Source organism: Macaca fascicularis, chromosome 16 (assembly GCF_037993035.2).
Source record: "Macaca fascicularis isolate 582-1 chromosome 16, T2T-MFA8v1.1".
NCBI lineage: Eukaryota > Metazoa > Chordata > Mammalia > Primates > Cercopithecidae > Macaca > Macaca fascicularis.
This window is the reverse complement of record NC_088390.1, coordinates 88,091,407-88,110,673: the sequence shown is the minus strand read 5'-3', so window position 1 is coordinate 88,110,673 and position 19,267 is coordinate 88,091,407. Positions and strand designations below refer to the sequence as shown.

Below are 19,267 nucleotides of genomic sequence, written 5' to 3'. Positions count from 1 at the left end.
AATGAGAGTGGGCGGTGGGCGGGCCTTGCTCCGCGGGCCGAGCTACGGGTGCCGGGTGGAGCGAAGCACGGAATGTGTCTCCTGCTGGGGGCCACGGGCGTCGGGAAGACGCTGCTGGTGAAACGACTGCAGGATATCCTTCCGCGCGGGGACGGGACCGGGGTGCGGGGGTCACCGGACGGGGGCGGGTACTCACCCCTTAACTGCTCGGATCCTTGACCGCTCTGTACAGGTGAGCTCCCGGGATGGGAAGGGCGACCTGGGGGAGCCGCCCCCGACACGGCCCACGGTAGGTGTCCGCTCCCGCGGGTGGAGTTGCGCGGGGTCCGCTCTGCGCTTGGTGAAGACCTCCGGGCTCCTCTAAGTGCACGCCGAGGCGCAGCGGGTCAGGTCTTGACTTAAGGCCAGCCTGCGGGAGCGTGGAGGAGGCCCGAGCTGAGGATACCTGGCGCGGGATGCGGGGGCCTGCCGCCCTCCACGGGCACTTCCTCTCCCCTCGCAACGGGCTCCTGTGGCTGGTCACCCCCACAGCGAATGCAACTACTGATGGGCGTCGGTCCCTGCTCGCCGTTACTGCTTTAGGGACTGAGCCCTTGGAGAATGGGTCTGCGGGGTTCAGGCCACCGCGTTAGGTGTGGGCACGGTGCTCTTCAGGACTTCACAACGGTACAGTGCTTGTATTGTCTGCATCGTGGTTTTTCCTATAGGTGGGCACCAATCTTACTGACATCGTGGCACAGAGAAAGATCACCATCCGGGAGCTGGGGGGGTGCATGGGCCCCATCTGGTCCAGTTACTATGGAAACTGCCGTTCTCTCCTGGTAGGTTCTCTCCTGGGCTTTCTTTAGGGACCTGTGTCTACATTTCTGTGATGTCCAGTCCCCAACCTTGCTGTGTGTAGAACGGGGTTTGGGTTACTTAGTGACTATACTGGTCATGGAAACAGGTCCTAACGGTAGTGTTGTTTCCTGCTGGGCACCACGTCTGGTTTCTGGTGCTTGCGCTCCCGGGCCCGGGTAGGAGTTCACAGAGGCCTTGCTGAGGGCAGGGCTGCTGCTCCGCAGAGAACAGACTTAACCCTCTGTGTCGCTCCCTGGTACGTCTGTGTTTATGTTGGAGTTATACGTGCCTCTGGTTGGTCCCAATTGAACAAGGCCTGTGCCCCAGATTCCAGTATGGAGAACTGATGGCCACATGAGGACAGACGAGTGTCACCAGATCATCCTCATAAAACTCGATTCCCTCTGCTTCTGCCTGTTCCCAAAGCTTTGTTTAAAGCTGTTTTGGGCTGGCCGCAGTGGCTTACTCCTATAATCCTAGCACTTTGGGAGGCCGAGGTGGGCGAATCACAAGGTCAGGAGATGGAGCCATCCTGGCTAATATAGTGAAACACCGTCTCTACTAAAAGTACAAAAAATTAGCCGGGCATGGTGGCAGGTGTCTGTAGTCCCAGCTACTGGGGAGGCTGAGGCAGGAGAATCACTTGAACACAGGAGGCGGAGGTTTCAGTGAGCCGAGATGGTGCTCCGTCTCAAAAACAAACAAACAAAAAAATGCAGTTTTGCTCTCCCAGTGCCAGGTCTGTGAGGCCCAGGGGAGGAAGTTTGGCAGCAGGGCGTTGCTGCCATCTGTTTCTTTTTCCCCAGTTCATGATGGACGCCTCTGACCCCACCCAGCTCTCCGCATCCTGTGTGCAGCTCTTAGGTCTCCTTTCTTCAGAACAGCTCGCAGAAGCATCGGTGCTGATACTCTTCAATAAAATGTACGCGTCCCTGAGCTGAGAGGCAGCACAGCAGGGGCAGGGGCTCCCTGGGAGTACAGCCGGGAGCATGGCTGGGTAGGGAGGTGGTGCGGCTGGGGGTCCGGGGCAGGTGTCCCTGAGCTGAGAGGCAGCACAGCAGGGGCAGGGGCTCCCGGGGACTACAGCCGGGAGCATGGCTGGGTAGGGAGGTGGTGCGGCTGGGGGTCCGGGGCAGGTGTCCCTGATCTGAGAGGCAGCACAGCAGGGGCAGGGGCTCCCGGGGACTACAGCCAGGAGCATGGCTGGGTAGGGAGGTGGTGCGGCTGGGGGTCCGGGGCAGGTGTGTGGCAGCCACTACTCTGATGGGCTGCTTCTTTCACTCCAGCGACCTACCCTGTTACATGGCCATGGAGGAGATGAAGTCATTAATCAGGCTTCCAGACATCATTGCTTGTGCCAAGCAGGACATCACCACGGCAGAAATCAGCGCCCGTGAAGGCACTGGCTTGGCAGAGGTGCTGGCCTGGCTCCAGGCCACCCACAGAGCCAACGGTTGACTGCACCGCAGAGGCGCGGCTGACCTGCGCTGGGGAGAGGTGGCAGGGGCAGTATGGCTTCGCTGCCAATAGTTTCTTCTCACGGGCAGAATAACCCGAAGTAACTCTACATGATGGGGCTCTGTGCCGAGATGCAATGATGGGAAAACTGAGGCATGCGGAGATGGAAGTTGACATCTGGCCTCTGAAAAAACTGTCTCCAGGGGCCAGGCATGGTGGCTCATGCCTGTAATCCCAGCACTTTGGTAGGCCAAGGCGGGCTGATCATCTGAAGTTAGGAGTTCGAGACCAGCCTGACCAACATGGAGAAACCGTCTCTACTAAAAATACAAAATTAGCTGGGTGTGGTGGCACATGCCTGTAATCCCACCTACTTGGGAGGCTGAGGCAGGAGAATCCCTTGAACCCGGGAGGCGGAGGTTGCAGTGAGCCGAGATCACGCCATTGCACTCCAGCCTGGGCAACAAGATGAAACTCCGTCTTAAATAAGAAATAAAAATATAAAAGCCTGTCCCCAGACTGGGTGAGCAGGGCCTGCACGTGGCCAAGTGTTCTGTGTCCTGGAGTGGTGCTATAGGGGTTGGCTGCCCTCCTTCCTAGAGACCTGCTGGACTGCCCCCGAGGCGTATGGAATGCACAGTGCCACTGAGACCTGGCCTCTTGCTGTAGCACAAGCTTCAACCTGCTGAGCCACTGGCACCCTGACCCCACGTCCATCACAGACAGCATGAGGCCAGTGAACTGAGTGTGGTCGTAAGAGCCAGGCCTCGAGTTAGAAATGAGCTTGTGGCCGGGCGCGGCACTTTGGGAGGCTGAGGCAGGCAGATCACGAGGTCCGGAGTTCGAGACCAGCCTGGCCAACATGGTGAAACTCTGTCTCTACTAAAGATACAAAAAATTAGCTGGGCATGGTGGCTTTTGCCTGTAATCTCAGCTACTCAGGAGGCTGAGGCAGGAGAATCGCTTAAACCTAGGAGACAGAGGTTGCAGTGAGCCTAGATCGCACCACTGCGCTCCAGCCTGGCTGAGGAGCGAAACAGTCTCGGAAAGAAAAAAACAAAACGAACCAAGAGCCAGCATTCTCACTTGTTCAGTAAACAGGTATTGCCCTGAAATGCCCACAGGTGTGCCAGGAGGGGCTCAGATGAAGCACAGAAAGTGGCCATGCCACCTGCGGTTCCGCAGCGGCCTGCCTTGACTGGTTCTCAGCTGTGGCCGCATGTGGGAGTGTTGATTTGACGGGTCAGTGTCCTGCGGCTGCTGAAACAACAGAAATTTGCTCTCGTGGTTCCGGAGGCTTTCACCAGGGTGGTTTCCTTCCAGAGGCTCCGAGGGAGCATCTGTGCCTTGCCTGTGTAGCGGCTGCAGTGCTCCTCGGCATGCCTGGGCTGTGGCCTGCAGAGCCTGTTTTCGCCCCCATCTTCACGCAGCTTCTCTCCTGTGCCTCTGTTCTCTCCTCTTACAAGGACATCTGTCATTGGAAATCCAGGATGATTCCTCATTATATCTGTAAATGCTCTTCCAAACAAGGTCACCCTTACTTGTTCCAGGGGTTATAACTTGGACACACCTTTTGGGGACCATCATTTGACTACAACGATTGAATAAGAAACCCTATAGTCCTGAGAATACATGGAAATTTTCTACAAATGTTTTTGCAGCTGGAAGCCTAGGCTCCTTCGATCATGGAAGGAGCTTCGCACCCACCACCCTCCTCCATGTCACAAACCTGCTGTACTTTGCTTGTGGGGAAAGGGGTCTTTATTCCCATGGAGGGCTGTGTGCGATGCCTGGGAAAAGCTCAGCACGGCGTGCTTCAGGGTGGCTCAGGCTCCAATCTCTGCTTTCCAGTGTGTCATGGGCTCTCAACTGTACACAGACTGTGCCCTGTTGGATGCCACCTTTTTTTTTTTTTTGGAGACGAGTATCGCCCAGGTTGGAGTGCAGTGGTGCAATCTCGGTGGCTCACTGTAACCTCTGCCTCCCAGATTCAAGCAATTCTCCTGCCTCAGCCTCCTGAGTAGCTGGGATTACAGGCACCCGCCACCACGCCCAGCTAATTTTTGTATTTTTAGTAGAGATGAGGTTTCACCATCTTGGCCAGGCTGGTCTTGAACTCCTGACCTTGTGATCACCCGCCTCGGCCTCCCAAAGTGCTGAGATTACAGGCATGAGCCACTGTGCCTGGCCTTCATGCCACCTTCTTAGACACCACGTGAATCTCCATGCACTGCTCCCCCTGCCCCTTACCACCACCAAGCAGCTACTGGACACCTGAAGTATCTGTCCTGTTAGTACTGTGGGGTGGAAAGATATACCTTTTATCACCCATAAGGGTGACAGCCAACACTTCTAACAAAATACAGGTGAGCAAGAGAAAAGCATTAACAAATTTACTTAATTATTTGAGATAAGCTCTCTGTCTCTGAGACTAGAGCACAGTGGTGGGATCACAGCTCACTACAGCCTCAAACTCCCAAGCTCGGTCAGTCTTCCCACCTCAGCCTCCTGGGTAGCTGGGATTACAGGCTAATTTTTTGTATTTTTGGTAGAGACGGGGTCTTGCTGTGTTGCCCAGGCTGGTCTTGAGCTTCTGGCCTCAAGTGATCCTTCTGCCTCAGCCTCCCAAAATGCTGGGATTACAGGCATGAGCCACCATGCCTGGCCTAAAAGCATAACAAATGCATTAGTTTGACATGACAGCCGGGCACAGTGGCTCACACCTGTAATCCTAACAACTTGGGCGGCCAAGGTGGGCAGATAGCTTGAGGCCAGAAGATTGAGAGAGACCAGCCTGAGCAACATGGTGAAACCCCTTCTTGACTAAAAATACAGAAATTAACCCAGCGTGTTGGCGCCTGCCTGTAATCCCAGCTACTTGGGAGGCTGAGGCAGGAAAATCGCTTCAGCCCAGAAGGTGGAGGTTGCAGTGAGCTAAGATCACGCCACTGCACTCCAGCCTGGGTGACAGATTGAGGCTCCATCTAAAAAAAATAAGTAAATAAAGTTTTACATGACACAGGAGCCTTCATCTATAAAGACCCAGGAAAACCTTTATTTACTTATTTTTGAGATCGAGGCTCCCTCTGTCATCCAGGCTGGAGTGTAGTGGCACAATCTTTGCTCACTGTAACCTCCGCCTCCCAGGTTCAAGCGATTCTCCTGCCTCAGCCTCCCAAGTAGCTGGGATTACACGTGTGTGCCACTACGCCGGGCTAATTTTAGTATTTTTAGTAGAGACAGGGTTTCACATGTTGGCCAGGCTGGTCACGAACCCTTGACCTCAAGTGATCCGCCCGCCTGGGCCTCCCAAAGTGCTGAGATTATAGGCGTGAGCCACTGTGCCTGGCATGAAAATCTTGATATTTAGGTTTGACGAATGAGCAGGCATGCAGAAATGTGATTGGACACACAGGATCTGGCGTAACATCCGTTTAACTGGGGAAACCCAGCAAGGCCGCACTGTACAATTCCCCTTCCCCTGGGGATGGGGCAGGAACCCTCGGGAATGAGGATCTTCCAGGGAGAACGGAGAGAGCGACCTTGCTAGGTTTTATGGCTGGCTTTGGGGGAGAGGAGTTCTAGTTTCTATGACCTGCCGTGGGGAAAAAGAATGGTGGTTTCTGGGACTCACTTTGGGGGAGAAAAATGGGCAGGAACCAGGAGGGAAAGACAAAGACCTGGCTTCTGAGGCCTTCCAGTCTCCTCTGGGTCAGAGCACTCTGCATGCCAAGGTGCCATACTTTGGGGTTTAATGAGCCCTAACAGCAGGTCCTTGCAGATGTCACAGGCAACTTGTGATCCAAGTAATTGCCTTTCAGTCCCCCAATTTTAGAGGACTTTAGCAAAGTCTGGTTGAAACGGCCAAGTGTTGGCCAGGCGCTGTGGCTCAAGCCTGTAATCCCAGCACTTTGGGAGGCCGAGGTGGGTGGATCACGAGGTCAGCAGATCGAGACCATCTTGGCTAACACGGTGAAACCCCGTCTCTACTAAAAATACCAAAAATTAGCTGGGCGTGGTGGTGGGCACCTGTGGTCCCAGCTACGCGGGAGGCTGAGGCAGGAGAATGATGTAAAACCGGGAGGCAGAGCTTGCAGTGAGCTGAGATTGCACCACTGCACTCCAGCCTGGGCGACAGAGTGAGACTCCATCTCAAAAAAAAAAAAAAGAAAAAGAAGGCCGGGTGCGGTGGCTCACGCCTGTAATCCCAGCACTTTGGGAGGCGGAGACAGGCGGATCACAAGGTCAGGACATCAAGACCATCCTGGCTAACACAGTGAAACCCCGTCTCTACTAAAAATACAAAAAATTAGCCGGGTGTGGTGGTGGGTGCCTGTAGTCCAGCAACTCGGGAGGCTGAGCTTGCAGTGAACCAAGATCGCGCCACTGCACTCAAGCATGGGCGACAGAGTGAGACTCCATCTCAAAAAAAAGAAAAAGAAATGGCCAAGTGTTAGAAGAACCTCTTCAAAGCTGAAATTCATTGAGTTCTTCAGCTGAGGGTGTAAGAATCCCAGATGTAAGGTTAGCAAGAGTTAGGAGTTCTGGAGTCTTCCCTGAACGCCCAGGCTCTTGACCATCAACAGCCAGATGCTCACAGTATCTGCTCCTCCTGTGGCTCAGCAGGGCTGTGTGTTAGAGCAGCATGTTCAGAATGAAACCGGCGCACTTCCGCCTCGAGGACCTTTGGAAGTCGTGTGGCCCACGTGGCCTTGCGGGAACACAGATGCTCTGGCACCCGATGTGTTCAGGACTGGGTGGGGGAAGCTTCAACCCTGGAAACATCCCCCTGCTGTGTAGACCAGCCTGCCCCGTGGCCAAGGGCAGGCAGCGAGAACCCCGACCACCCCTCGGGTTGCACGACTGTCTGTGCTAGAATTTTGCCCTTCCTGGGCAGAAAAGCTCAACATTTGGCTCAGGGCATAACTGGGAAGAAATATCCACCAAGGGGCCGGGCACAGTGGCTCATGCCTGTAATCCCAGCACTTTGGGAGGCCGAGGTGGGTGGATCATGAGGTCAGGCAATCGAGACCTGGCTAACACGGTGAAACCCCGTCTCTACTAAAAATACAAAAGAATTAGCCGGACATGGTGGTGGGCGCCTGTAGTCCCAGCTACTCGGGAGGCTGAGGCAGCAGAATGGCGTGAACCCAGGAGGCGGAGCTTGCAGTGAGCTGAGATAGAGCCACTGCACTCCAGCCTGGGCGACAGAGCGAGACTCAGTCGCTAAAAAAAAAAATTGAAAAGAAATAACCCACCGTGATTTTTGCTGTGAGGCATGAAAACACAAGGTGGCAGCCTGAGGTGCTTGTGGCCACCCAGCTGGAGGCCGGTGGGCTGCGCTTCCCAGCTTGCTTGGAGGAACGTTGTTAGTTGGGAGGAGGTACCTTTTCTGAAGAAATCCTTGGTGCTGGACATGCTGATCCTGAATGAGTCCTAAGGGTACAGATTTCCAAGACCCGGAGGAGACCACAAGCCTATGTTCCCAGCCAGCGCTGGTGGTAGCTGGGTTCCAGGCAGGTGGAGCCAACGTGGTCTGGAGCTGGCAGCCACACTCTGGCACCTCCTCAGGTGGTTTTCAAGGGTGGGTTCCAGCCAGGGAGCCCTACGCAGGCGTGGCATGACGCCACGGGAGGACAGTCTCGGGATGGGCGGATAAGGACCCTCCTTGCCTGCTCCTGGCAGGCCGGGTGCTGCAGGCCACTTTGAATGACCCACGTTCCCAAAACCATCAGGTCCCCACTTTGCTGGCACACAGTGTCAATTGGGGTGTCCTGTGGGGTGGATGAGGGGTGCTGGGGACTCCCCTGGCCTTGTCACCCAGACCCCCACCCGACTTTAGGGTCCCTGCACTCAGCAGCTGTTCTGGGCCCAGGCACGCTGGACCCCCCATCAGTGCACATGCCGAGCCCACTTCACTCCTGAGTCTGGGAAAACTGATGCTGTTGAGGACCCCACTGTTGTGAGTCATCTCTGCCTGTGGGCTCTTCTCAGCACAGATGTAGCACCTGCATATGAATTGTTTTTCTTTTCTGTTTTAGAGTTGGGGGTCTTGCTCTGTTACAGCCCAGGCTGGAGTGCAGAGGTACAATCACAGCTCACAGGCCCATACGGTGCAGCGGCCAGGCAGAGGCACTCCTCCCTTCCCAGACGGTGGGGTGGCCTTGACCTCTCAGGTTTGAATGATCCTCTCATTTCAGCCTCCCGAGTAGCTGGGACCACAGGCACGGTGCCACCACAGCTGGCCTGAATTGTCTTTAACGGTTTGGAGTTCCCATGAAACTAAATGCTAATCAAAGGATAGCTGTGGGGAAAAGAGATCAGACTGTTACTGTGTCTATGCAGAAAGTAGACATAAGAAACTCCATTTTGTTCTGTACTAAGAGAAATTCTTCTGCCTTGAGATGCCGTTAATCTGTAACCCTAGCCCCAACCCTGTGCTTGCAGACACATGCTGTGTTGACTCAGGGTTTAATGGATTTAGGGCTGTGCAGGATGTGCTTTGTGTTTTTTTTGTTTTTTTGTTTTTTGAGACAGAGTCTCGCTCTGTCACCCAGGCTGGATGGAGTGCAGTGGCCAGATCTCAGCTCACTACAAGCTCCGCCTCCCGGGTTTACGCCATTCTCCTGCCTCAGCCTCCCGAGTAGCTGGGACTACAGGTGCCCGCCACCTCGCCCGGCTAGTTTTTTTGTATTTTTTTTTTTTTTTTGAGATGGAGTCTGGCTCTGTCGCCCAGGCTGGAGTGCAGTGGCGCGATCTCAGCTCACTGCAAGCTCTGCCTCCCGGGTTCCCGCCATTCTCCTGCCTCAGCCTCCCGAGTAGCTGGGACTACAGGCGCCCGCCACCTCGCCCGGCTAGTTTTTTTGTATTTTTTAGTAGAGACGGGGTTTCACCGTGTTCACCAGGATGGTCTCGATCTCCTGACCTCGTGATCCGCCCGTCTCGGCCTCCCAAAGTGCTGGGATTACAGGCTTGAGCCACCGCGCCCGGCTAGGATGTGCTTTGTTAAAAAAGTGCTTGAAGGCCGTATGCTTGCTCAAAGTCATTGCCATTCTCTAAACTCAGTACCCAGAGACACAATGCACTGCGGAAGGAAGGCCGCAGGGACCTCTGCCCAGGAAAGCCGGGTATTGTCCCAGATTTCTCCCCATATGATAGCCTGAGATATGGCCTCGTGGGAAGGGAAAGACCTGACCGTCCCCCAGCCCGACACCCATAAAGGGTCTGTGCTGAGGAGGATGAGTGAAAGAGGAAGGCATCTGTCTCCTGCTCATCCCTGGGAATGGAATGTCTTGGTGTAAAACCCGATTGTATGTTCTATTTACTGAGATATGAGAAAACTGCCTTACGGCTGGAGGTGAGACATGCTAGCGGCAATACTGCTCTTTAATGCACCAAGATGTTTGTGTACCTGCACATCAAAGCACAGCACTTTTCCTTAAACTTATTTATGACACAGAGATCTTTGCTCACATGTTTTCCTGCTGACCCTCTCCCCACTATTACCCTATTGTCCTGCCACATCCCCCTCTCTGAGATGGTAAAGAGAGTGATCAATAAATACTGAGGGAACTCAGAGACCAGTGCCAGCACTGTCCTCTGTCCTCCATATGCTGAGTGCCGTTCCCCTGGGCCCACTGTTCTTTCTCTATACTTTGTCTCTGTCTCTTATTTATTTTCTCAATCTCTCGTCCCACCTGACAAGAAACACCCACAGGTGTGGAGGGGCTGGCCCCCTTCAGATAGTATTATATAGTATGTGAAATTACATCATTAATATTTTTTCCTCAAAAAAAAATCACATTAATAAATGTGTGATAAGGTTGGCTGCTGGGAAGCAGAGGTTGTGGTGAGCCAAGATCGTGCCATTGCACTCCCACCTGGGCAACAAGAACAAAACTCCATCTCAAAAAAAAAAAAGAAAAGCAGGAGGGGTGAGCTGGCCTCTCCTGAAACCCCAGCACTGACGGAAGTCAAGGCAGGCTAACCTCTTAAGCCCAGGACTTTGAGACCAGCATGCCACTGCATTCCTGCCAAGGTGACAGCAAGGCCCTGCCTCAAAAAAAAAAAAAAAAAGAAAAAAAAAACGCCAAGTACAGTGGCTCACGCCTGTAACCCCAGCACTTTGGGCAGCCAAACCAGGTGGATCCCTTGAGTCCATAAGTTCGAGACCAGCCTGGGCAATGTGCCAAAACCCCATCTATACAAAAAGCACAAAAAATTATTTGGGTGTTTTGGTAAGTACCTGTTGTCCCAAGTACTTGGGAGGCTGAGGTGGGAGGATCACCTGAGCCCCGGCTTGAGACTGCAGTGTGCTTATGCCACTGCACCCCAGCCTGGGCAACAAAGAGGCCCTAAAAACCACCAGGGGTTTCCCTCCCAGCAGCTGAAATCTGAGAATCGTGGATGCAGTGGAGAGCATGAGCGCTCTCCCAGCCCTGTGGGACGCCTTCACTTAGCCACACAGGGGCCGACACACGCCCAAAACCAAACGCACCGAGCGAGTGGGAGTGCCGCCCGCTGCCGCCCCAGCCCTTTCCCAGGGAAAGGCCACCCCCTTCCAGCTGCTGCATGTGCTCTAGGGCTGAGTTCTGGCTGCTGCAAAACCAACATGCCAACGCCAGGGCTGGGGCCACCCGGTACATCACAAGGTGGGAAAACCATTCATCCGACAGAAACACGTCCATAAGAGGAAAACAGCCCTGACTTTAAATATCTATTCTCCACATTAAAACTAACTAAAAGGTAAACTTTAATGTCGAAAATGCAAACTTGGGGAAGACAGAAAAGATCACATACAAGGCTGTCACTTCACAGTTGGAAGGTTGCACAGCGGCCGGGCAGAGGCGCTCCTCACTTCCCAGACAGTGGGGCAGCAGCCGGGCAGAGGCGCTCCTCACTTCCCAGACAGTTGGCGGCCGGGCAGAGGCGCTCCTCATTTCCCAGACAGTTGGTGGCCGGGCAGAGGCGCTCCTCATTTCCCAGACAGTTGGTGGCCGGGCAGAGGCACTCCTCATTTCCCAGACAGTTGGTGGCCGGGCAGAGGCACTCCTCATTTCCCAGACAGTTGGTGGCCGGGCAGAGGCGCTCCTCACTTCCCAGACAGTTGGTGGCCGGGCAGAGGTGCTCCTCATTTCCCAGACAGTTGGCGGCCCGGCAGAGGCACTCCTCATTTCCCAGATGGTTGGCGGTGGATGGACCCAGGCAATCCTCACTTCCCAGATGGTTGGCTGACAGCCAGGCAGAGGCGCTCCTCACTCCCTAGACGGTGCTGGGCAGTCGGACTCCATTGCTGGATGTGTGACTTGGGTTTAAGCCTCTCCCTTCTGCCCTCATCTGGAAATGCTGACAGCCTGGGCCTCCCTCCTTTGGCACTGGATGGAGACTGAAGCCTGGCAAGGCCCTGCCCTCAGCAGGAACTCCCCTGGGCCCCACTCTGTGACCCCGAGCTCAGGCCAGGATTTTTCCTTTACTTTCTCCAGCCACTTTGGGCCTCCCGGCTCTCTGAGCCCTCTGAGGTAGGTGACAGCCCTGTTCCCACTGTTTGTTTTTTTTTTCTCTTTTCGTGTATTTTTAGTAGAGATGTGGTTTCACCGTGTTGGCCAGGCTGGTTTGAACTCCTGACCTCAGGTGATCCACTTGCCTCGGCTGCCCAAAGTGCTGGGATTATAGGTGTGAGCCACCGTGCCCAGTCCCCAGGTCCCACCTTAGTGTATGTGTTGTCATCACGTTTCACCCCAAGCAGACCTTGGGTGGGCAGCCTCTGTGGGGACCACTCACAACTGACCTGTAGTCATGGTCGCCTGCAGAGCCCTTGCAGGTGGTCCAGATGTGCCCAGTGGCCCTGCCCCGAAGCGTCTTCCCTGCCCGTGGCCTGCTCTGCCTGATGTGCACTGTGCGCTCGGCTCTGCTGACTCCCAGGGCCTCCGTCACACACCGAGCCAGCCTCATCAGCTGTCTCACTAGTTGGTGTTCAGGGACAGGGACCCAGCCCTTCCTAAGGTGCACCTGGGCTGAGACTCAGAATGGACGTTCAAAACAAAGACATGGCGCTGTGAGTGACACCGGGCCCCACGGGCCGTCTGTCAACCAGGCCTTGGCCCTCGTCCATTGGACACTCACCCCTTGCAGGATGTGGACCCGCTAGTGCCCAACGTATAAACAAGTAGCTGGAGGCCCCACCCCACACTGCTGGCATGGCCTGCCTCTCCCCTACCCAGGTGTGGCAGCTCCTGGTGCCAGTTTCCCAGGAGCATGGCCAGGCCCCGGGTGTCTCTCCATCACGGCCGCGGCTCTGGCTTCTTCCGGGAAGTGAGGTGGGGTCGCTCCCCGTGCAGCAGCCGCCGCCGCTGCTTCAACACCCTGTAGGCCTGCACGGCCCGCTCTCTTTCCTCCCCCACAATCCGCTGGCGGGCCAAGGAGGCGGTCAGGGGCTGGGACACACCGCTGGGGCTCAGAAGCATCCTCAGCATCTGCGATCTCCTGCCAGGCTGCGGGAAAGAGGGGAGGGTGAGGCACAGGCTGGGAAAGGAGGGGACGCCACAGAAAGCCTCACAGCACCAACAGCTCTCTGGCCAGCGAGAATGCTGCACTCTCAGGCCACACACCAGACAGCGCACACGGTGGCTGAGGATTTTTTTTTTTTTCTTGACAAAGGATCTCACTATGTTGTCCAGGCTGGTATCAACTCCTGGGCTCAAGCGATCCACCTGCCTTGGCCTCCCAATGTGCTGGGATTACAGGTGTGACCCACTGTATCCAGCCTGTCCAAGGCTTCTGTTCCCTGGCAGCACTGGGGGACAGACTCAGTTGTCCCCATGCCCCACTTACCTGGTCCTTGCTTACACTCCTCCGGGGCCTGACAGTCAGCTCTGGGGGCTGCAGGACAACCTCTCCAAACGTCACCGTGTCTGGAAGGGCAGAGTACAACTGAGGACCACTGCCCACAGCCACTGCACCCGACACCCAGTGCCACCACCCGCCCACCTCCCTCCCATAGGGCTGGGACAGAACACCAACTCATCCAGTGGTCTAATGGCTGTGGACCCCAGGTGCAGCCAGGGCTGGTGGGGAACAGAAGGCCTGTGCCCAGGCCCTGCCCGGACCACTGCTGACACCATCGCTTTGGGAGGAGCTACCTCGGAGCAACTCCTGCTCCAGCCTGTCGGCCGCCTTTTCCTCCTTCTTCCGTTGGACTTTATCTAGTCGCCGCTTCTGGAACCTGAGGAAGAAAGCACATGTCACTCGGATTCCTAAATTCTCTTTCCACCCAGGGAGGAGGCAGAGGCCGCCCCACCCACAAGGATCCTCTGTGGCAGAGCAGGGACCCGAGAACAGGCGGCTGCCTCCAAGTCCCTGCTCCCCTCACTGCCCCAAACCCACTCCAAGTCCCGGCTCCCCTGACTGCCCCCACCCACTCCAAGTCCCCGCTCCCCTCACTGCCCCAAACCATAGCTGCCACCAAAGGAGGCTCTGAGCCCAGCAGGCCCCTCAGGGGTCCCCTCAGTGATTCTCAGCCGGGGACGGCTGCCTCCCAGGGAGCATCTGACAATGTGTGCAGACACGCAGGCGGTCTCATGGGCAGGGGCTACTGGCACCTGGTGCGTGAAGGCTGGGAATGCTGCCAAAGACCCCCTACAGAGACTCATCCAGCCCACCCGGTGCTGCTGTGTCTAAAGGGCCTGACACGTATCGTGTGTCACATCTCCCTCACTGTGAATCTGGAAGCTTCACCTTCAGCGACAGCTCTGGAGATCACTGTGGTGCTAAGCTGTGTCTGGGACACGTTCTCTGGGATGAACTTTCATTGGCTAAGGTAATTGTAAGTAATACAACAGCCCAGAAACAGGGAATCTACAGAGCTGAAAGCAACCTCTCTAAACTTCAAAGTTTTTTTTTTTCCTTTTTTTTTTTTTTTGAGATGGAGTCTCGTGCTCTGTCACCAGACTGGAGCACGGTGGCGCGATCTCAGCTCACTGCAACCTCTACCTCCTGGATTCAAGCGATTCCCCTGCCTCAGGCTCCCAGGTAGCTGGAATTACAGGCACGCACCACCACATCTGGCTAATTTTTGTGTGTGTGTTTTAGTAGAGACAGGGTTTCATCATGTTGGCCAGGATGGTTTCGATCTCCTGACCTTGTGATCCACCTGCCTCGGCCTCCCAAAGTGCTGGGATTACAGGTGTGAGCTACTGCACTTGGTCAAAGCATTTAGAGAATTAGAAAGGTGTGGCCAGGCGCACCTTTTGTTTCAACAAAGCTTTTGTTGAAACTGCCTCCCCATCCTGCCTACAGGGATGGGCAGAGGAGCTAATGCTTGTGGTGGGCTTACTACTCCTGCCAGCCACCATCCTTAGGAACGGAATGAGAAATCCATCTGAACCTTGTGGCCACTCTACAGTCGAGGAAGGCCAGGCTGAGGAGATGCCACAGAGCGGCAGGGACAGCAGAGCCAGTACAGCCAGAGCTCTCGAGTCTCTTGGACCAGGAAGGGCCCCAATGGAAACAGAACCCCCGGGCACGTCGCCCTCAGACCGACCCCCCAAGGGCGGATTTCCACAGGGCCAGGGCTTTCTGGAGCTTTTCCTGTGAAAAGCAAGGACCAAGCGAGGTCTCCGCAGAGTCCTCAGTTCCACAGCCTCCTGGAGGCCACACCCTCGCTAGCTCCCAGCTGGACGATCTGACTCGCCAACTCCCAGGGCTCCAGCTTGGTTTCCCTGAATCCGGGCTGCCCCATAGCTACGAAACAGGGTCCCTGCAGGGGGCCATCATGGGAACCCAATGTCCTCCCGCCGGCTCCGGGGGCAGGCCCCGACCCCTCCTGCCTCCACTCACGCTTTTTTTGCTTTTTTCTGCTCAGACCTCTCCGTGGGAGCCGCCTGTACCTCTGGCTGCCGGGGGACCTGGTTCTTGCTGAGGAACAGCACGTGCTGGGCCTCTTGATGCATGCGCTGCATATAGGCCCCATCGGACTCCCCCTTCCTCTGTTTGAACTTGGGGACGGCAATGTCGGGCTCCACTCCCTTTGCCTCCTTCTCCAATGTCTTTCTGAAGGTCACCTGGGCTGAGGACAAAGGGAGGCCTCAGAGGAGACACGAGGCAGACAGTGGCAGGCAGGTGGCCCATGCTCATTTCCCCTCCCGAAGCCTAAAGAAGGGAAGACCAGGTTGGCTGGAAGCAGCCCAACGATAGCAGCTGAAGAGGACCTAGAATGTCCAGCCTGGCATCCCCAGGGATGCACAGCTGTGCTGAAAAAGGAAAGCAGAAACAACCTAAATGTCCACCCCTAGGTGGCTGGTTGAATGAATTCTCCTCTGAGCACCCACAGACTCCACCACACAGCTGCTGAAGGAAGCCCAGCGGAGCTACACATAGAAACGTGGGCAGACCTACGACACCACTGTGAACACAAGCGCAGGACCCGAGGCGAGTGTAGAACACAGGAGTGGACAGTGCCGTGTAGAACAGGACAGGCGAGTGTAGAACACAGGAGTGGACAGTGCCGTGTAGAACGGGCCAGGCGAGTGTAGAACACAGGAGTGGACAGTGCCGTGTAGAACGGGCCAGGCGAGTGTAGAACACAGGAGTGGACAGTGCCGTGTAGAACGGGCCAGGCGAGTGTAGAACACAGGAGTGGACAGTGCCGTGTAGAACGGGCCAGGCGAGTGTAGAACACAGGAGTGGACAGTGCCGTGTAGAACGGGCCAGGAGAGTGTAGAACACAGGAGTGGACAATGCCAGGCAGGGGGTTGTGTTCATAAATATATGAAGACATGCATATTACCGGGCATAGTGGTTCACACCTATAATCCCAGCACTTTGGAAGGCTGAGGTGGACGGATCACTTGAGGCCAGAGTTTGAAACCAGACTGGCCAACATGGCAAAACTCAGCCTTTACTAAAAATACAAAAACTAGCCAGGTGTGGTGGCACAGGCCTGTAATCCCAGCTACTCGGGGCGCTGAGGCACAAGACTCACTTGAACTCGGGAGGTGGAGGTTGCAGTGAGCCAAGATTCTGTCTCCCAAAAAAAAAAAAGGCCAGGCACAGTGGCTCACGCGTGTAATCCCAGCACTTTGGGAGGCTGAGGTGGGGAAATCACTTGAGGTCAGGAATTCAAAACCAGCCTAGCTAACATGGTGAAACCCCGTCTCTACTACAAATACAAAAATTAGATGGGCTTGGTGGTGTGTGCCTGTAATCCCAGCTACTTGGGAGGTTGAGGCAGGAGAATTGCTTGAACTGGGATCTCGAAGGCAGAGGTAGCAGCGAGCTGAGATTGTGCCACTGCACTCCAGCCTGAGCTAGACCAAGACTCTGTCTAAAAAAAAAAAGAAAAAAAAAACACGCAAAAAAATGTAGCCAGGTGTGGTGGTGCGCAGCTGTAATCCCAGCTACTCAGGCAGCTGAGGCACGAGAGTTGCTTAAACCCAGGAGGTGGAGGTTGCAGTGAGCCCAGATCATGCTACTGTACTCCAGCCTGGGCGACAAAGCAAGACTCCATCTCAATAAATAAATAAATAAACAAAGGTGCCAGTGCAACGCAGCACGGTTCAGAATATGCCATCTGCTACCCAGGCCAGTGCGCCTCCTCCCTGCACCTTCCTCACCTCTATCTCACCATCCCGTTGGCAGCCATATAACCCCCAACGAGAAGCCTACAGTTTATACACAAATTATAAAACAGCTTTGCTGTAAAATCAGTCCCACGTCTGGGAAGAGAAATGTGTCTATATCCAAAATATACACACAATGGACACCGTTTCCCAACGTGCCCAGAGTGGTTACCTCTGGGTTGCAATGGTGGGACATGTGGCCACCCTACCCAGACTTGGGGGAGGAAGGCAGACTTCTCAGAGGGGCCTGATCGAATTTCCTCCTTCGGCTCCAGACTCCACCCACTTCTCTCTACCATGGCTTCAGCACTCTTGTCCGAAGAACCATGGCTTCTCCCTGGCAGCAGTGCTGACACCTGCCAAGTCCACTCTTGCTCGCTGCATCGCCACTCGGTGACCTTGTTTTGCTTACAGTAAACATGAATTGGCCATGCCCTGCTAAAAACTCTGATGGATCTTCGCAACTTTTGGGGGGAAAAAAACGCCACTCCTTAGCCTGGCTCCTGAGGCCCCGTAACGGGTGCTCCCCGCCCACCCCACAGCCTCCTTCCAAGCCTCCTCTGGAACCACAGCGCCACCCGCTGCCAGCCACTACTTTGGTTTTGTCCACACTCCCCCCACCTTCTGAGCACTGGGTCTTGGCATATTTCCTCTGCCTGAAACGTTCTGAAGTATTTGGGCGATTGGGCGGGTTGAGACACACAAAGCTTCACTGCCGCCCAGTATGGGCCTGCACACACCTGCTTTCTTCCTCTTCTTGTTACTGATCGGGTTTTTCATCTCCTGGCGGCTCCTCATAATCTCCCGGAGACGGAAAGGGATCTCCTGTTCATCCTGGTTCTTGGGCTTGCAGTTCACTTTCTTCTTCTCTTTGCTGGGAGGAAGAACACGTGAGTGAGACCCGTTGCAAGTAAAGCATAAGCAGAATCAATAAGAGAAACAATAATTGGGTCTGGCAATAGAATTTACAGGGGTGGGCGGGGCGTGGTGGCTCACGCCTGTAATCCCAGCACTTTGGGAGGCCGAGGCGGGCGGATCACGAGGTCAGGAGATCGAGACCATCCTGGCTAACGCAGTAAAACCCCATCTGTACTAAAAATACAAAAAAATTAGCCGGACGTGGTGGCGGGTGACTGTAGTCCCAGCTACTCGGGAGGCTGAGGCAGGAGAATGGCGCGAACCCAGAAGGCGGAGCTTGCAGTGAGCTGAGATGGCGCCATTGCACTCCAGCCTGGGGGACAGAGCGAGACTCCTGTCTCAAAAAAAAAAAAAGGAATCTACAAGGCCACATCTGGCTTCTGTGGTGCGAGCCAGTCCAGGGAGCAGGGATCTTTCCTCTCGGTCTCACTCAGTGGCTGTCCCTGAACCGCTTCCTCACAGGACGCGAGGCTGAAAGGCACTCCGAAAGCCCAGGAGGCCTTTCTGCCCTGACCTCTGTCAGGCCTCTGAGCCCAAGCCAAGTCACTGTATCACCTGTGACCTGCACGTATCCATCTGGATGGCCTGAAGTAACTGAAGAATCACAAAACAAATGAAATTTAAATGGCCTGTTCCTGCCTTAGCTGATGACATTCCACCACAAAAGAGGTGAAAATGGCCGGTCCTTGCCTTAACTGTTGACATTACCTTGTGAAATTCCTTCTCCTGGCTCAAAAAGCTCCCCCACTGAGCACCTTGTGACCCCCAGCCCTGCCCGCCAGAGGACAACTCCCTTTGACTATAATTTTCCTTTAGCTACCCAAATCCTATAAAACGGTCCCACCCCTATCTTCCTTCGCTGACTCTCTTTTCGGACTCAGCCCGCCTGCACCCAGGTGATAAAAAGCTTTATTTCTCACACAAAGCCTGTTTGGTGGTCTCTTCATACGGACACGCGTGAAAACCTCGTCCAGAACCGCAAAGACGGGACAGTGGGACGCGGTAAAGGCAAAACCTGGGACTCCCTCGCGCCTCCATTCATTCAACCGATCCTGGTGGGGCGCGGGCGCAGAGGACAGCACTGAGCCCCGCCTGGGAAAGGCGTCAGAGCGAATGCTCCCTAGGGTGTCCGGGAGGGAGCCTTCTAGGCGTCTCCTTCCTAGGGGAAGTGCAGCGGCCTCGCGGGGCAGCGCACTCACCTGCGAAGCCCGGGCCACGGGGCTGGGCGCTGCTTCCCCAGCGGCTGCACTTGCTGCCGCCGCCGTGCCCGCCGGGGACTCCCAGGACCCGCCTGCGCCCTGGGCACCGCTGCACCGCGTCCAGCTCGCGCCATCTCCACTCCGGGAACTTCCCTAGGGAAGCCACTTCCGCCTTCCTGCACGGTTCCGCCACCGATGGGCACTTCCGCTTCCTGCGCTCAGCCCCTCGCTCGCTGG

General features: G+C 55.4%; 2 protein-coding genes across 5 annotated transcripts; one reads left to right on the top strand and one right to left on the bottom strand.

Annotated features, from left to right (window-relative positions):
- The first annotated feature begins 62 nt into the window (after nucleotides 1–62).
- Nucleotides 63–3,948, top strand: ARL16 (ARF like GTPase 16). Of its 3 annotated transcripts, XM_065532487.2 has the most exons (5): nucleotides 63–134; nucleotides 232–289; nucleotides 708–821; nucleotides 1,647–1,762; nucleotides 2,127–3,948. In XM_065532487.2, the coding sequence occupies exons 1-5, from the start codon at nucleotides 73–75 to the stop codon at nucleotides 2,296–2,298; spliced, it is 522 nt and encodes a 173-aa protein (XP_065388559.1). In that variant the 5' UTR covers nucleotides 63–72; the 3' UTR covers nucleotides 2,299–3,948. The 3 variants fall into 3 exon arrangements, with proteins under 3 accessions (XP_065388559.1, XP_073877047.1, XP_045232425.1); XM_074020946.1 differs by lacking the exon at nucleotides 708–821; XM_045376490.3 differs by having other exon boundaries at nucleotides 63–232.
- A 7,084-nt stretch (nucleotides 3,949–11,032) lies between these two features.
- Nucleotides 11,033–19,185, bottom strand: CCDC137 (coiled-coil domain containing 137). 2 transcript variants are annotated; one of them, XM_074020941.1, is made up of 6 exons: nucleotides 18,752–19,185; nucleotides 17,654–17,787; nucleotides 15,133–15,361; nucleotides 13,437–13,519; nucleotides 13,129–13,208; nucleotides 11,033–12,788 (listed from the first exon to the last, which is right to left on the bottom strand). In XM_074020941.1, the coding sequence occupies exons 2-6, from the start codon at nucleotides 17,709–17,711 to the stop codon at nucleotides 12,579–12,581; spliced, it is 660 nt and encodes a 219-aa protein (XP_073877042.1). In that variant the 5' UTR covers nucleotides 17,712–17,787; nucleotides 18,752–19,185; the 3' UTR covers nucleotides 11,033–12,578. The 2 variants fall into 2 exon arrangements, with proteins under 2 accessions (XP_073877042.1, XP_005585304.3); XM_005585247.4 differs by having other exon boundaries at nucleotides 19,031–19,185.
- Nucleotides 19,186–19,267: the final 82 nt, after the last annotated feature.

Coding starts and splice junctions, on each gene's coding strand:
- ARL16 (XM_065532487.2), top strand. CDS start 73: ATGTGTCTCCTGCTGGGGGCCACGGGCGTCGGGAAGACGCTGCTGGTG. Junction 822..1,646: donor GAAACTGCCGTTCTCTCCTG/GTAGGTTCTCTC, acceptor CTTTTTCCCCAG/TTCATGATGGACGCCTCTGA. Junction 1,763..2,126: donor CTGATACTCTTCAATAAAAT/GTACGCGTCCCT, acceptor CTTTCACTCCAG/CGACCTACCCTGTTACATGG.
- CCDC137 (XM_005585247.4), bottom strand. CDS start 19,164: ATGGCGCGAGCTGGACGCGGTGCAGCGGTGCCCAGGGCGCAGGCGGGT. Junction 15,362..17,653: donor CAAGAAGAGGAAGAAAGCAG/GTGTGTGCAGGC, acceptor CTTTGTCCTCAG/CCCAGGTGACCTTCAGAAAG. Junction 13,520..15,132: donor CAGAAAAAAGCAAAAAAAGC/GTGAGTGGAGGC, acceptor TTTCTTCCTCAG/GTTCCAGAAGCGGCGACTAG.